The sequence below is a fragment of the Candoia aspera genome, chromosome 3, assembly GCF_035149785.1.
Source record: "Candoia aspera isolate rCanAsp1 chromosome 3, rCanAsp1.hap2, whole genome shotgun sequence".
In the NCBI taxonomy this organism is placed as follows: Eukaryota; Metazoa; Chordata; class Lepidosauria; order Squamata; family Boidae; genus Candoia; species Candoia aspera.
In genome coordinates, this window is record NC_086155.1 from 187,352,649 (window position 1) to 187,369,243 (window position 16,595).

Below are 16,595 nucleotides of genomic sequence, written 5' to 3' on the forward strand. Positions count from 1 at the left end.
ATTCATCACTTGTCTGAACTCCATTTGAACCTTGTTAGACAGAAAACAAGCAGGGCTCCTGGCCCAGGCTATAAAATATAATTAAGCCCTTTTGAAAAGATACGTAAAAGAGCTTTGTTCCTCCCCTGCCCCCCAAATAGATCCACTACCTCCAGCACAGCCAATAAAATTAAATGAAGCACTGCCTGCAGTGGATTAAAGTAATATAAGTCCCCGAATGTTTAGTGTTTGAAGTACTCACACAAAATATATGCTTAAGCTGCCAGGGCTGCTATAATGCAGGAGGAACATACATTAAGGATACATTCAAGGATTTGATCTGTTCAAGGTCATTAATACCTGTTTACCACTGATAACACATCTTGTATTTTTACAGAGCCCACATGTGGCCATATATAATGCTAAAAAAGTCTCAGTGAAGAATGGTTAATTGACAATGTTGAAGTATGGTACTTTAGTGACAGTTCATTCTCCCCAAGACTCTATTTCACACTAATGAGAAATCCAGTAGTCTAATCTATTGTATTTGACCATTGCTAGCATTCTCATTTAACCTGATTGCTTTCCTGCTGGTGGAGTTACAGTCTGGTCATTCCAGCTAGCAGAGTGCTTTATTAACAAAAGTGCCTCCCTTAGAGATCTGTTCTTTTAGTATCCTAGTAAGTAGATCTTTGCAACCTTCTTCTGTGACAATGCTGATCAGTTTCAGTTGTGCAGTTTGCAATCCAAGGAAATTAGCAGTGGTGGGCTACACATCAGGATTCTTTCATTAGTCTTGCTGTTTTGGCACTGATTCTTCTTCCACCCTCTCTCAACATTCAGAATTGCCAGGCCCTGGCTGTAGAAGCATGAGATGAGAAAATTGGTTGATAATAGAATTACCAGATGGGTAATAACAGGAAAAAGTCCAGGAGGAATCACCAAGATGCGCAGTATTCCTTTTTATCTCACTCTGATTAGACTTGAGCACAAATGTCCTTTCTAAATTCTCTGTCAAATTTGTACAAAGAGAAATTAGATGAACAATTTCTCAATATTTCTCTAAGCAATAATCCTTTTTATAGTGACAAAGAACCACTGCTGGAAAAAAAACAGTGTAGAGTTCCCTCATGAGATCTCCTCAAATCTCCCTCAATTAAATCACAATAGAAAGACAAGATTTCAAGGAGTTTACAGGAGAGACAGTTGTTCAGAAAAACAGAGGAAGCCATTCTTTCATACATGCATGCTTGTTTTCTTTGTCTCTTTCCTTCTTGCATACACAAACACACCCATAAAACCATGCTAGATCTACATTAATAACATCTGTTGTGTAGGTTTAAATCAGTCATCCTAACCTAAGCTTCAAGCTCCTTAACTTAAACCAGTAAGATTCCTGACAATTTATTTTGCAACAGGGTGATTTGGAGGGGGGGGGCAGGAACAACCAACATGGAGATTATAATATATTTGCCCAAATGTTGCACCCAAAATATCTGTCTTTCATCAGTAAACTAAAATGGGTTATGCTTTTGGAAGAACTACAAGACCAAATTTGCATATACCATTTGGCAGACTTCATTATGACTTCCTAACTAGTTTGTCAGTGACTGTCCATGGAAGAAACATCCACTATTTAAAACATTTTTGACACAGAATTCTCCATTTGTAACTATTTTACTAATGTGGATTTTAAACTAACTTGAGGGTGACAGAAGAAGCAAGAGCATTGGTACTCTTCAGTTTTTTGAAGATTCTATGCAATGTTTTTCAGTACCTGAAAATATTTTTTAAAACCATGTTAGTTGAATAGTTTCTTGAGTTTGGGTTTTTATTTTTATTTTTTAAATCCTCCTGGCCTTTTAATGCAAGAAGCCTGACTGGTTTGGTTACATACTCAGACACAATGTGTTCACTTGGGAGATTATTTTTGGGTAGCAGTTCTTACATAACTTGTTTGAACTAACAGTGGTTTAGGTTTTTAGCCTGTGGCAGACTGCAAGTTTTGTGTATAGAAATATCCCAGCGAACAGAAGTGTAGCTACAGAAATGGGTCAGATAGCAGGAGATAGGAAAGAACTTTCTTTGAATAGCATTGCCAGTCAAAGTAGATAATATTGTGTAAGGAATTTTTTTATGTTGCTTTCTTGCTTCTTCAAATTACATAGAGGTAATGCAAATGCCCGTGCTCATTCATTCACAAGTCACACTTATATAACTCACTGTATCTCTTTGGCTGGAAATTGTACAGAACAATTCCTAGGTTTCCAAGAAAGAAGGAGCTATTGGCAGAAGAATGAAGCTGACATATCTTTTTGGTCCAAGAGAAGAAGCAGTTGGAGTTAAACCAAAAAGCAGGATACAGCTATAAATAATTATTTAAGGGAGCTGCAAGGGAACTAAATGGGAAGGAGAAGGCTGCTTAAGATGATTTTCTTCTTGCAGGAGCACTTCAAATAGCCTAGGGAAAAACGTAAAATATATGGACCATTAGAATTTTGCTGCTCAGCCATGAGAGAGTCTTTTATAGTTGTCTTTACTTATTTGCCCTTGTCAATTGTCATTGTGCTACATCTTTCACTATAATATCTTCAGAGTAAAATAAGTTATATGGTGGTTTTATAAAAGTTAATAGTTCTGCCTTCAAGTAATTGCTATGCAAATCAGCTTCTGGTTAGTATCAATCACATGCCTGCAGATTTGTCAAGTGTTCCTAGATCATTTCCAGCTGTATAAAGACTACCTACTTATTTCTTTCTAGCATATGGCATCCCATACTTTATAATGACATACAGAAGCCCCATTATAAAGAAGGCTGATTGTCTTTTCTCCATCAACACATTGATACATCCAAGTGCTATTAAGGATCAAAGCAGACCTTCACAAGGCAAGGCTGGCAACATTTTGTAAACCTCATCCAGCCATTTTTATTAGTCTCCTGAAGGACTGTTTTTAAAAATTGTGGAATTGTTAGTCAAATTGTTCTCCTTATGGAAAAAAAAATATGCAAGTGCTCCACAAAACAGCATGTTAACTTGCATGATATCCATGAAGAAAACAGTAATTTTTGGATATCATAACAGGTTTCAGAAAAATAAATTGATTCTGTGAGCTAGGACTGCAATGGTTGAAATGATTGCCTTGCTTAGCTGTGTCAAAGCTTTGTATAGGGGTAGGGAGAAAGGAAAGGTCCTTTTCACCTTTTCTAACTAACAGTAACTGTGTAAATTCATCTTGTATACTGTAGTTCGTCCAGATGCATAGAGATCCTACAGGTAGACTCTGGGGTACGCTGGTAGTTTCCATTAGTGTTTCAGTGCCCCTTTCCTGTAGCGTGTAAAGCCTTGTCCTCCATTTTTAGATAGATACTTTTAAATAGATTTTTCTATTAATGGAACTCAACTGAAAGAAGTTTTACTAAAGTCCTTGTCTTATGTTACTCATCATTTCACTGCAGTACATCTATATTTGTCTGTTTTCAGCTGTTTTGAATACTTACTCTTTTAACCCCCCATATAACTTTACTCTGTGTGTCCCCTGACTAATGACCTCTTTTTAGGATTTCTCTTCCCAACTTCCAATCCCTTCATTAGGTGCAATGTGATTTCTATAGCAAGATTTATTTCGTCCCCAAGGAGAAACAGAACAATTGAAAAATAAAGCTGTAATGGCCTTGAGGAAGAGTACTGGCTCTTAGAAATATTAAAAAAGATAATACTTTTTAAAATCGTTGTGCAATTTCAGTATAATTGCTTTTGACAGTATAAATCATCTTCATTTGAAATTCATGGAAACCATTTTTATGGATCATTTGGGCAAAAATGAAATTCACACTACTTGGAAAGAACATTCTGCAACTTTTTCACTATCTCTTAAAATGAAAGTAGAGTATTATGTATTGATATAGAATTTTAAAAGTATGGTTCAAAAGGGCACATAGACTTTGTAGTATAACACTTTACCCAAGCAAATCAAGTGGCAGTGTTTAGTTTCATAGTCACATGAAGCTACAGTGCTAGAAACAGAATGGCCACAAGACTATCTGCACTTGTAGTAGAATATGTTAGGGTTGCTTTTGAACAGGAGAACAAGCACAGATCGGTTTACTGACAGCACCGGAGGCAAAGACAGGCCTAAAGAAGGGTGGGGTTACGGTCCCTTCTTATAGACATATGCAAATTAGGATATACATGTGATTAGGTAGAGCAGCTAGGTATTTCATTGGATATAAAACATCATGTGCCTAGTGAAGTCAGTAAGGCCATTAGGATGTAACCGTGAGGTAATGGCACAGGACTGCAAAGTCAGTGGGGTTTTGAAAGAACAAAGAGGCAGTTATTCCGTGAACATACAGTAGTTTCTTTCTAGGGAGTTGCTTTCTTTTGCTTTCCCAGAGAATACTGTCTCCCAGTATCTTTTCCCAGCTTATCAGCATTTTTTGGCCTTCTGAAAGTTCTATAGCTAAGCTGACAGTATGCTTTTCCTGAATAAGTGTTTTTGTAATGGGATAGTTCCCCAGTTTGACACTATACAGCTGAGCCTATGCTTTGTTTTCTCTGGGAAGATGTGTTTGGATTAAGGCTGTAACTTGGCCCCACAAAATCTCCAACACGTTACTATGGTTGAAATGCTCAGATTATCTGGAATTTTGCAAAGAATGGTGAGACACATGTAGGTCATCCAGTGTAAATATTCTATAGCAGCAGAAATATGTTTGAGTATGTAAAGGGTCTGCTTACTACCAGGTCTACCCCATCCAAGCAAGACAGCCTGAGGTGATACAGATAGGTGATGCTATTTGCTGTCACTACCTTCTTTTCCTCCCCCTACCTAGGTTTACAGAAGCAAGGCCAAAGGTAGAAACATGTGTTTACTTTTCTGCAACCTGAGCAATACAAGGGCACCGTAAACCCAGTACAGGTAGTCCTCGTTTAGCAACTACAGTAGGGACCAGAAGCTCTGTCATTAAGCAAAGTGGTTGCTATCATGTGACTGTGCTTTCCTTTTTCCCACTCCCCTGCCCTTTGGAATGCTCACCCCAGCACTGTGATAATTAGCAGGTATGAGGTTTGAGCCTGCTTCTGACTCCAAAAACAAAACTTATTCGGAGTCAGAAGGGGAAAATGAAACCTATCAGCAAAGTCCTGAAGAATCTAAACCAGGAAGTGACTCAGCAGAGCGGGAGAAATCTCAGGAGATGATTGGACAAACTCCAGAGGGAGATTTGAAGCCTCCAATCAGTGCTTGAAAGAGGAGAGCAGAGAAGTGCGTGAAAGAAAAAGAAGTGCAATTGGCTGGTAAGGGAAAATGGCGTGAAAAGGAGCAAATAAGGCAGGTGTGCCAAGAGCAAGCTGCCGGAGACAACCGCTCCTTTGAGTTCACAGCACCTGCGGAAGAATCCTTACCAGCATCGGAAACCTTGCCTGTAGCCAGAGTGGAACCAGCTCCAGCACCTTCTGCCTTCGTGGAACAGCCTTCTGCTCAGGTCGCTCCAGTAGAGCCTCTCTCTGCTGTCCCTGTTGAGCACAGTCTCACCTCCAGCTCCAAGCCTCGTCACTTCACTTCAACGCAATCTGGGTGTGCCTCCAGATCTCAGCCTTGCCTGAATGCTCCAGTCCAGTCCAGCCTTGCCTCCAGATCCCAGTCTTGTCTAAGTGCTCCAGCCCAGTCTAGCCTTGTCTCCAGGTTCAAGCCTTGTCTCAATGCCCCAGTCCAGTCCAGCCTTGTCTCCAGAACTGAGTCTTGCCCAGACGCTCCAGTCCAGTCCAGCCTCATCTTCAGATCTGAGTCTTGCCTAGGCAACCCAGCCAAGTCCAGTCCTGCCTGCAGAACCCAGCCTTGCCTAGACACTCCAGCCAAGTCCAGTCTTGTCTCCAGAACCAAGCCCTGCCCAGATACTCCAGCCCAGCCTTGTCTAGCCTCTGTGTGCCAGCCTGATCCAGCCTGTGTGCCAGGACACCAATCTGAGTGTTCAGCCTCTCCTGTGCCACGCACCCTAGCTCCTTCCAGCCTTGCAGCTTCAATCAGAGAATTGGCCAAGTTCTGCCTTGCTACCTTGCCACAGTCTGACTCTTCAGTGTTGCCTGGGTGTCCTTTGCCACCTGGGTGGACTTGATTGAATTATATGCTCTAATTTATTGCAAGAACTTGCTATTGTAAATAGTTTATTCAATAAAGAATGTTATTAGTAACTCTGCCTGGCCGTCTCATAGTTGGAACAGGACAGCAGGAAGGGAATTAATATTTGTATTTACATTCATTGGAGAGGAAGAGATTACAAGAGAGTAAGCAGGGACACAATGGGGAATACACATCAAAAGCACATGTGCTGGTGCCGGCAGCCCCAAGCGCACTACACAAACAGCCTGGTATATTCCCCATTGTGTCCCTGTTACTCTCTTGTAATCCCTTCCTCTCCATCTCTCTGCCAGAGTGGAGAGATTGGAGAGGAAGGACTATAAGAGAGTAAGGTACACAATGGGGAATACACCAGCTGTTTGTGTAGTACACGCATGGCTCCCAGCTCCATATACATACAGATATTCACATTATGAGGACTGCTAGGTAGGTATTTAAGTAGGGGATGGATTCAAAATAGACCATTTAAGATACTACATACCTGCACATCTTGCCTATGAAAAAAGTATGAGAGTAGTCCTCACCCTACTTAGTTACATATAGATCTTCAGAAAAAGAAACAAAATTTTCTAAACTGGATATTGCTGGTTGCTAAGGAAGAATGTTCTTACCCTAGAGAATTTGCAAAGGACCTAAGAAAAATTATTCTAATTTCTAGAGAATTCAAAATGCTTGAACACAGAATTTTTAGCACAGACACTAACATTATCCTTTGTCATTACAATGTCAGAAAATGACTTCAAAATTGGAATGATGATAATATGATAATAATTTTGTTGTTATAGATATGACTAGTAATGGGAGAAATGGAAATATTTGCAAATGAATACTCCAGTGGTTTTATCCCTAGCCTCTTGGACGCTTAAGTTATGGAATTGTATCTCAGACCAGCTACTACTTGTAGTAGGCCTACTAGAAAACATTGTATTTAGTAATTAATGAACCCCACATTTTCATGTTGCTTACTTCTCTATTGCCATGTCTTCCTTCTTTTCCTTTTTGTGTTTGTCTTTTTCTCCCTTATATCTACTGCTCAAACTACACCTTCATTCATTGTTTAATACTTCCTCCTGTAATCCTGATTTTCATGTTGTTTTTCACCTATTCTGTTTTCTGCTAATTTGCTTCCAGGAGCTCAAGGAAGCATAGATAGCACCTTTTCCTCCATTTTTCCCCCACAATAACAACTCTGTGAGATAGGGTTGGGCTGGAAGAGTTGAGTGGCCTAAAGTCATACAGGGAATTTCAGTGCATGCAGGTATACCTGAACCCAAGTGTCCCTGGTCCTAGTCCAGCACCTTAAACACTAAACCACACTGGTTCTTAGGGAAGAAAATGTAGTTAATGAAGTGATGTGTTGAAGTAGTGGAAGCAAGGATAGTTTGACAGAATAGATATATTGGAGATGTATTAGAAAGTTTTTGGCATGAACTAGATGTAGTTATATTTTCTTTTTTCTTATTTCAAGTTTTTAATTTCTTTTGCTTACGATTTTTTGCTCTTTTCTGCACATAGCATGCTGGTCTCCATCCTGAAAAAAAAATGGGTGTAAGGATTCTAGTTTTGTTCTGTCTGCCCCAGCCCCTCCATCACATAACTCTTCATTGTTTGTTTATAAAACTTTTGTTCATATGCTCAGAAGATATTACATGATGGGGAGTGGGTTTTAAGACAACAGACCTTGGTGAGTCAAGGATTCCCTACCCAAATGGGAAAACGGTTTGCCTACTTTGGTTGTTTGTTTCACAAACTAGTTTGCTGGTTCCCTTTAGTGACAGTACTATGTTAGATAGTACTGCCACTAAAGGTGCCTTCCTCTGGTTTACTTTGAAACTGTTCCCCATTGAGAGATCTCTTTTCTAAGGCTTGCATTAGTTGTGCACAAAAGTTTGTGAAGTAGTTTCTGTGTAGTTCTGTGCTCATGTGCTGCTTCCACTTGACAGCAGGATCTGGGCAACACTTTTCTTGGGGTCTGAAACGTTTCCATTATTATCAAATTCAGTGAAAGATTTGAGTAAGTATTTGCTCTGAACTCATAAATGTTATTGTTATTTTACAAAAGCCTTATTTTTAAAGAGCATTAATTCAATATATTATAAAATTATTCTTGGCATGACAGCTACTTTTCAAAATGTACAGTAAGGAAACACAATTTTTCCTGATTTCTAAAAGAGATTATTAAGCAAATCTTTCTGCTTTTGTCCCCCAACACATATTCAATGCAAATGCCTTTAAGTTATGTACACTGGATAGCCTTCTGACTTATAGAAGGATGGGGGTGGAGGGTGAATCAGAGGCTTGGAGATCCTGTTCTATGAAACAGCTGCCTATTGTAGACCCTGGGTGTTTTTTTTTAAATACTCATTTTATAAATATTAAATTTCTTTAGAAAAATAAGCCACAGGCATTACAAATTAAGTATACTGAAATTCAATATTCACAATGACAATTCCAAATATGAGTACCATAGTTAGAATGGGAGGGGAGTACTCCTGGCTGAGAATTCCAGTTCATTTCAATTTATTGTCGTAAGCATAGGAGAGGAAATTAAAGATTTTTTTAAGACTTCGAACGGGAGTATGAGTCTGCAGATTTTTAAACAATACTTTTATCAAAATAAATATTTTCCATGAAATCTAGAAATGAAGCTCATAATGTTTTTAAAGTATTTCAAGTCTAAACTGTAAATAAATGTTATGAAAGGATTTTTTTTAACTATAAGTGCATGATACATAAATGAATTGGCTGGAGAAATTATTGAAGTCACAAAGTATATTTATTAAACAGAAGATAGACAATTGCCCATTTTAGAGCAAATGCTTATCTGAAATTAAGCCCTATGCAGACAAGTGGAAATGAGGCTTGATCTTGCATGCACAACACCTCCTCCCTCTTTTATCATGGCCAGGAAAAGATAGCAAGCGTCCTCTTCCTGATTTAAAATAATTGGAATTTATTATTATTTCCAAAGTGGAGAGAACATTAAATGACTTAAAATATCATTTGTTGAAAGAAGCCTATGTTTGCTAACAGGCACTTAAACTAATCACAATTTCCCTAGTTTGGGCATAATATAAACTGATTAATTTTAAGGAAGGAAGGAGTAATTTTGTTTTCACAGCAGTGGTGCACCCTAATCCACTTTTCAGAAATGGGTTGCAATCAGTTCCTGTACTGGAGGCTTTTGGCCTGCAGTACTGACTTAAAGCAGCCAGGTTCCAGTTGTGTGTGTGTTGCTAGATCAATAAAATCATTGTAGTTTACTTATCTGCAGGTGAGATAGGTTCCTGATTCAAGGCCTTGTAGGCCAACATTCCAACTATAAGATCAGAGATCATTTGAGAGAAAGCCTAAACACAGCTACTCTGGAGGAAGAGTAGGTATGGCCAATGCTCGTTTTTGCTCCTTTTCACTTTACATCTGAGTAGATGCATACTGACATTAATTTCTGAAATAAGAATAGGACAGGAACGGAGCTCTTTTAGTATGCTTTAAATCACTCAAAGCTAACTAAGGAATCTGTTTTTTCAGTAGTGATAATGCACATGCCACTAGAGTTTTTGTTTAACATGAAATGCTGAAGTTCACCTTGATATCAAAGGATAAAACACCTGCTTTTCTAGTACAATCAAATCAAATCTTTATTACGTTCATAGACCAGCATAACTTCTAATACAATATTCAAAGCCTTCCATTATTAACAATCTTGTTGGATCAAGATATTCAGAATTCGTTCCTACATGCTTTTTTTGTACTCAGTTGCTTAGCAGTTCTGGTGCCTCAACATCTAACTTTTGAATATTCTCAATTTAATCTAAATAAATTCGACCATTTCAAGAACTTGGTCATAGGTTATATGCATTTTGCAACGTTTTTTTAGAGAGAGTAGCAAACATTACTTATTAACAATGCTAGGACAAATTATCTATAACACCAGTTAAATTATATAAATTCTTTCAATGAGATGATACCTTATTGTACTGTTATTATTATTTCCATTTATATCCTTTGTTTCTACCAAGATGACATGCAAGATAGTTAAAAATTATTTTTAAAAAATAAACATAAATAGTCCGTCTAACAAGGATAGTTTTATCTCCTTTTTAACAAACATTAAGAGTGAGGTCTAAGCACAGCTCCCAAGGGAGTACATTCCACAGCTTGGAAGCAACACAGAAAACTAACTGGCTTTGAAAGGTTAATAAAAAACAGCCCTCCCAAGGCCAAACATGTGTTTTTCAGAAGACTGACATTAGTTCCTACTGAGGGATAGTTTAAGATGCGGATATGGACTACCAAACCTCTAGAGAGGATAATTTGGCAATGCTAGTCAGTTGAAGCCATCTTAGTCAAAACGTATGAGTCTAAATATGTACAAATGTACCTGTCTCCTCATAAGAAGACTTACCAGACTCTATCATATCTATCTATAAGTCTTCCTCTCTGAAGCTGCAGGCAGTGTAGATCTATAGAATGAGCCTATCACAGCTAAGTAGAGTTCTTAGCAGTGTTGAATATAATTGCTGTTACTGAAAAATGTTACCCAGAATGTACTAATTCATTTACTAGTAATAGCAAGGCTTGAAATATTGATACAATGGAAATCACAGGACACCCTGCTTTTTTCTATTGGCATAAAAATACGAGATTATACTTTAATGGAAAAACTGCATATCAAACTCATATAATTAACAATTTATATAGAGTACCTTTGAAACAGCAGTTTCCTTTTTTATTTAATAATTATGATGTCATTATATAATTTTACATTCTTGGCTATTGACATTTTACATTTATTCTATGTATTACATTTATCCTATATTCGGCAAATGCTGTATATCTAATGTGAACTCAATTTATAATGAACTCAGTGTTAAAATATTGGTATGTCTTTCTCGCATACTCAGAATGCAGAAGGCTATAAACCATCTCTTGGATGGGAGATATAGTTTTAACAGTTGCTTGTTTTTGGTAATTGACTGATCTACTATTAGGCTTGTTGCTTTCTACCATGGGAAAACTTGCTCTCACATCCATGTAGCTGGAGAACTTCCACTTTTGACTCATCTGACTATGGAACATTCCTCTGGAAGGGTAATCTAGTGATTTTTGCAAGCTTGAGATGAGCATCAATGTTCTTCTTAGCAAGAAATGGCTTCTGCCTTGTTGTAAACTGCCAAGAGTCATTCCAACTGTGGTGGCATAGAAGTTTATTAAATAAATAAATAAATACATACATTTGTCTTAGTGTAGTGCATCAAGCTCGCTCTTGTTGATTTTCTTCTAATCTGGTCAGTCTTTTGAATTATCTTACTCTAGGACTAATAGCTTTAGGACTCCTTGTTTGTACTCTACTCTTTGATTTTATTCTTTTTTCTGAAAAAAAATCAAGGAACTGAACACTCTAAAAGGAGAAAGGATTCTTGCCATTAATTCTTTTAACAAATGTAGTCCATTGTTTAAGTGTTGTTAGAAAATGTGCTTTTTGTTCCTCTTCCATTCCAGTTTGTGATTTCGTCTCCCATTCAAATAGTTTTTTCTCTTATTTGCACTCTCATATTTCATCTCTGATTCTTTTGTTATTCTCTCATCCTATAGTTGTATTTAACATAGTAACAACTTGATAGACAAAATAGCAATTTAAATTCCTTTTAATGGTTTGTAAAACAGTAATTCACATTTTGCCAAATTATTTGCTATATTCCACAAACAACTATCTCTTTACTATAAAAAACCATAATGGAATTTATTAAAAGAACTCCCTTTTTACATATTAATATATGAGTTAATGTTTATATGAAAAAATTGACTGGAGAAAAAAATCAGTTGCAATGTTTCAGTTGTAAAAGTGCAAACTATATATGATTTGTAGGTGCTTATGTAAGTTATCCCTTTAAAAGTAAATACTTTATTTCTTGGAAAGGAAATACAAAATATACTTGTATGCACTATTAATCTTAATGGTATTTTTTTCCATGTGTACTTTAGGTATAATTAATCAGTCGTCACTTACACTTGACATCAGTGATTTCCTTATAAAGACAAGTCTTCAGGAGAAAAGCAGAACTCTGGTTGGACCCATGTGCTGCTTTGTCACAATAGAAGCTAAATGGTGTAAACACAGTGGGAATCCTGGTCCCGAACTGGCTACTCCAAAAATCTGCATTGATATGAGAGGTGGACTGATCCAGGTCTGTATGTAGAAAAATCAGCTGAAATTGTGGAGCGGATAGGTGTGGACAATAGAAAGTTGAGCGAAGCTAGAGAAAATTCTCCAGATTTAAAGAAATCTTAGACCATGTGTATTTTTATTTTGATATGTGGAAATAATATACAGTTCTCTGTGTGCCTTAGAAATGTTATATGGCTTACTAACAAGATCCCTTTCCGAATAGAATATATTATGCCTGTATCATTTTTTCCTACAGCTCTAAGTAACGTTTAGTCTTATAGGCAGTACTGAAAACATTCAAAGGAAATCACTTCACAGTGTTACTTATTATATATAATTTTATATTCCTTTTATGTAATAACCTCCGATAACTGGAAAGTAAAACCAGAAAATAGTTACATGGCAGATGACCAGACACCTGTAGCATATTCTATTACTGTGTTTATATTCTAGTTTTAGCCAAGATAGACTCCTAAAATTGTTTGCAATTACAGTTCACAAAAAAGAATATGTTAATACTAGGTGGAGATACTTACTGCTGCTTGATGTCATAGTCCCAGTTCCAGACTTTTCTCTCCCAAAAAACTCAAAAACTGGCTGTTGGTAAATTTGCCACCCTGCAGAAGGAGCTTTTCCAGAAGAGCAGAACCTTCTGCTCTCTGACATTTCATTATACAGCTCAGTCTACAGCTCTTTCCTCTAAAGTTAGCTGCAGAGTGATTGGGGTTGGCTGATTTGAAAGATATAAACCCATAGGATTAGCACTTTGTATCGTTACTTAATTATAGCTGTATGTAAACACTCTATGCCATATGACGTATTGAGCTGAGAGTTCTGTCTAGGGAGAGAAATGAAGGAAGAACTTGAGGAAATAATTTGAACTGTTGTTAGGCCATAGTTTCTGTGATAGATCGTGGTATTCCTATGTCTTCCTTTCCCAGTTTGCTTGTCAGAATAGATGCATAGTGTTGTTAAAATTACGTAATCCCATAATCCTCCAACCAGCATGGCTAAGACTTACTGGGATATACGTGAGTTGAAATCCAACTCATCTGTAGAAAATGAGGTTAGGAAAGGACATATTAAAGTATCTAGGTGGTATAAAATTAGTTATCTACAGTACAGTGGTGCTTAAAAGTTTGTGAACCCTTTTGAATTTTCATTATTTCTGCATAAATATGACCTAAAACGTGATCTGTTCTCTACACAAATCCTAAAACTAGATAAAGAGAACCAAATTAAACAAATGAATCAAAAATATTATACTTGTTCATTTATTTATTGAAAGACAAAAGAATAGACAAAGATAGATGTTCTGCATGACACTATTAAGAGATCTTTTAAAGAGATAAAGAGATTTTTCTCTTTACTTAAAAGAAATCCTGCTTCAAGATTTTTGCAGTTAAAAATGCTTGCTGCTATAAATATCTTCTGCCTTTAGGACCAGGATCTGAATTTCTAAACCCTCCATGATGCATGAACCTGTTTCTCTGATAAATCTAGAAAAGTCCTCAGCTAAACTTTCTAGCAATTAAGCTACCTTGAAAGAACTGGATGTGAAGTGCTTAAATCTTTTTCAAGTTGCTAACTGTGCTTTTCTCATTATAAGGTTTTTTGGGGTCAGGAACATTTGAACTGCTTAGTTCTTCTTAATGAACTTCTGCAAAGTTACCTTGTTCCACAAGACAAGACAGAAGGACAAATGGCCAATCAAATATATCCAGTGCAGTTTTTAACAGAGAAGAACCAGGTTTATAAAACAGAACATACTTCAGATGATCTACGAACAGGCCTATTCCAATATATACAAGATACAGGTACTTTTGAAATACAGTATAGTTACAGAGTAATTTTGTACTAGCCTGCAGTACTGATTATCACTTTTCTTTAGGTACCTTTTTTTTTAATTAAGAAAGGCATCTGATAAAAAAATGGTTTGTGATTGCTTTCCATTTTATCATGACCTTTTAAAACTTGAATTTCATTTTATTTTTCCTTCTTTTAATTTGTTTTTAACTGCATTGTGCTCATAGACCAGGACATTCTCTTCTTTAGGTAAAATATTGTTCTTCCTCCATTCCACTTCAATTTAATAGATACACAAAAGCTACCTGGCACCTATGAAGTTGTGTTCTACAATGAAACTGAGGATGATCCAGGAATGATGTTATGGAGATATCCAGAGCCCAGAGTGCTCACCCTTGTGAGAATCACTCCAGTTCCTTTTAACACCACTGAAGATCCAGATATTAGCACTGCAGATCTCGGAGATGTACTTCAGGTTGGTAACATTTTTATTAATTTGGAAAACAACTTTTAGAATGCCAATGGGAAATTAGTTAAAAAAAATACACCTGACTTATAAAAGACAAGTGGTCACATTATTGTACATGAGAAATTATTGATTCTCAATTTGTTAGGGTTTATTTATTCATTAAATTTGTATGCCACCCAACTTCAAACAACTTCCAGTGTTTGGTTTCAGTAAGTCAAGGATTACCTGTACAGAGAATAAAAAGCAAAAGCCTAACATTTTGTGGTTAGAGCATTGGGTGAGGACTAATTCAAATGACACTCTGCCACAAAGTTCACAGAGTGGGCTTTCAGCCTTAACCTTTGCTTACCTCATTGAGTTCTTGTGAAGATAATGATGAGCAGGGGAATCCCACTCACCGGTTTGTGCTTGTTAGAAGAAACATAGAATATAAATTTAATTTAATAAACAGTGCTATTTTGTTCACATTATTTTTTTAAAGAATATGATTCATTTAATTCCATCATTTTTAAGCAGTACCAATTTACAACAGATTTCATTGAGTCTTAGAGAAGATCAAACTTCAGAAGTAAATCTTTAATAATGCAGGAAACTTGCTTGATTTGTTTTGTGCCATCACTGTTTTGACACTTCATAAAATACAAAAAGAAAAGAAGGAATATAAAACATGTATAATCAGTAGTTTCTCCCTGAGAGGAATTCTCCCTTTCCCCTCTGTTCCCTCTGCCACTATAACCTGTGTCTTTCAAAAAGAAGAATTGACTCCTAACCTCCTAGGGATGATGGAGACAGGAAAGCTGTGCTGGATTCTTGGAAGCCACTGTAATACAATTTACATTTATTAAGAAAATGTAAGAGGACATGGTATGTATAGGTTAATTGTTTAGTTACATGAATTGTCCTTTAATTTAAATAAATGTTTCTGAACAAAAAATGTATTAGTTAGATATTTATTTCTGGCAACATGTTCATCTATAAATGGACTTTTTTTTTAAAAAAAGTACTGCTGCTTCATGTAGCAATCCCTAAAATAGTGCCTAAAGAAAATATGGGCTTTGGGGCAATAGTCTTGAAATTTGTTGTGATTCATAATGTTAGGGAAGATTTGACACCACAGTCAATGAGAAAACAATTGTGAGGAGCATCAAAAGCATTCATACTTTTCTTTTCAGAGAGAATAACTCATTTTGTGCTCACTCGTTTCCTTTTTGTTTTACATTTCCCTTTGAGACTACAGTGTTGAGCTGGCATTTGAGAGCCTGGGAAAAGGGCTTTTTGGAAAACCACATATTTTACTGATGTTTGAGTCATTTCTCACATTTCAGAAGCAAGTATTTTGGAAATCCAAATAATTTGTGTATGGCATGTAGTGATTTAAGTTCATGGTATTAGCAAAGAAAGCCATAAAAATTCTACCACAGTTATCAACAGCAAGGAATGAATTCTTCCCTAGTTTAAAAGTCTGCAGTTTTAACCAATCTGGTTGTCTTTTAATTTAATAACTGTTTGGAATATGTGATCAAATTTTAATTTTTTAAAAGAAATTGGGAAATAGAATTAGTACAGCATTTTATTCTTTTGCACTGGATATAGCAACAATTCTTTTAGACCCTAAATGTTGTCTCCTGCAAAATTCAAGGGTCGAATGTTTGTTTATCTAAACGATTGGCTTAGGAACAAATAAGACAGTAGCCCTGTGTATGTTGGAATTCCCATGCTGGCAAAATACTACTAAATTGGAGGGTCACTCTATAATAATTAGAGGTAGAGGCTTGTTTTGTTTCGTTTTATTAAAAGTTGATGCCACTGATTTTTTAAATGTTTTATTTTAATATACTGTACTATAAGGAGTGAAAACTCTCTTGTTTTAAAGGAAGTATAGGTAAAGGTAAAGGTTTCCCTTGACGTAAAGTCCAGTCGAATCCGACTCTAGGGGGCGGTGCTCATCTCCGTTTCTAAGCCTTAGAGCCGGCGTTGTCATAGACACTTCCGGGTCATGTGGCCAGCATGACGACTCGGAACGCCGTTACC

At 36.7% G+C, this 16,595-nt stretch overlaps 1 protein-coding gene across 3 annotated transcripts in view; it reads left to right on the plus strand.

Moving 5' to 3' along the window:
* Nucleotides 1-16,595, plus strand: part of VPS13B (vacuolar protein sorting 13 homolog B) — a 385,119-nt gene that overhangs the window by 284,289 nt on the left and 84,235 nt on the right. For all 3 annotated transcript variants that reach the window (XM_063299549.1, XM_063299547.1, XM_063299548.1), the window contains exons 37-39: nt 12,106-12,308; nt 13,899-14,106; nt 14,386-14,570. In XM_063299549.1, the coding sequence (XP_063155619.1) occupies nt 12,106-12,308; nt 13,899-14,106; nt 14,386-14,570 (596 nt within the window). The remainder of the gene's footprint in view (nt 1-12,105; nt 12,309-13,898; nt 14,107-14,385; nt 14,571-16,595) is intronic.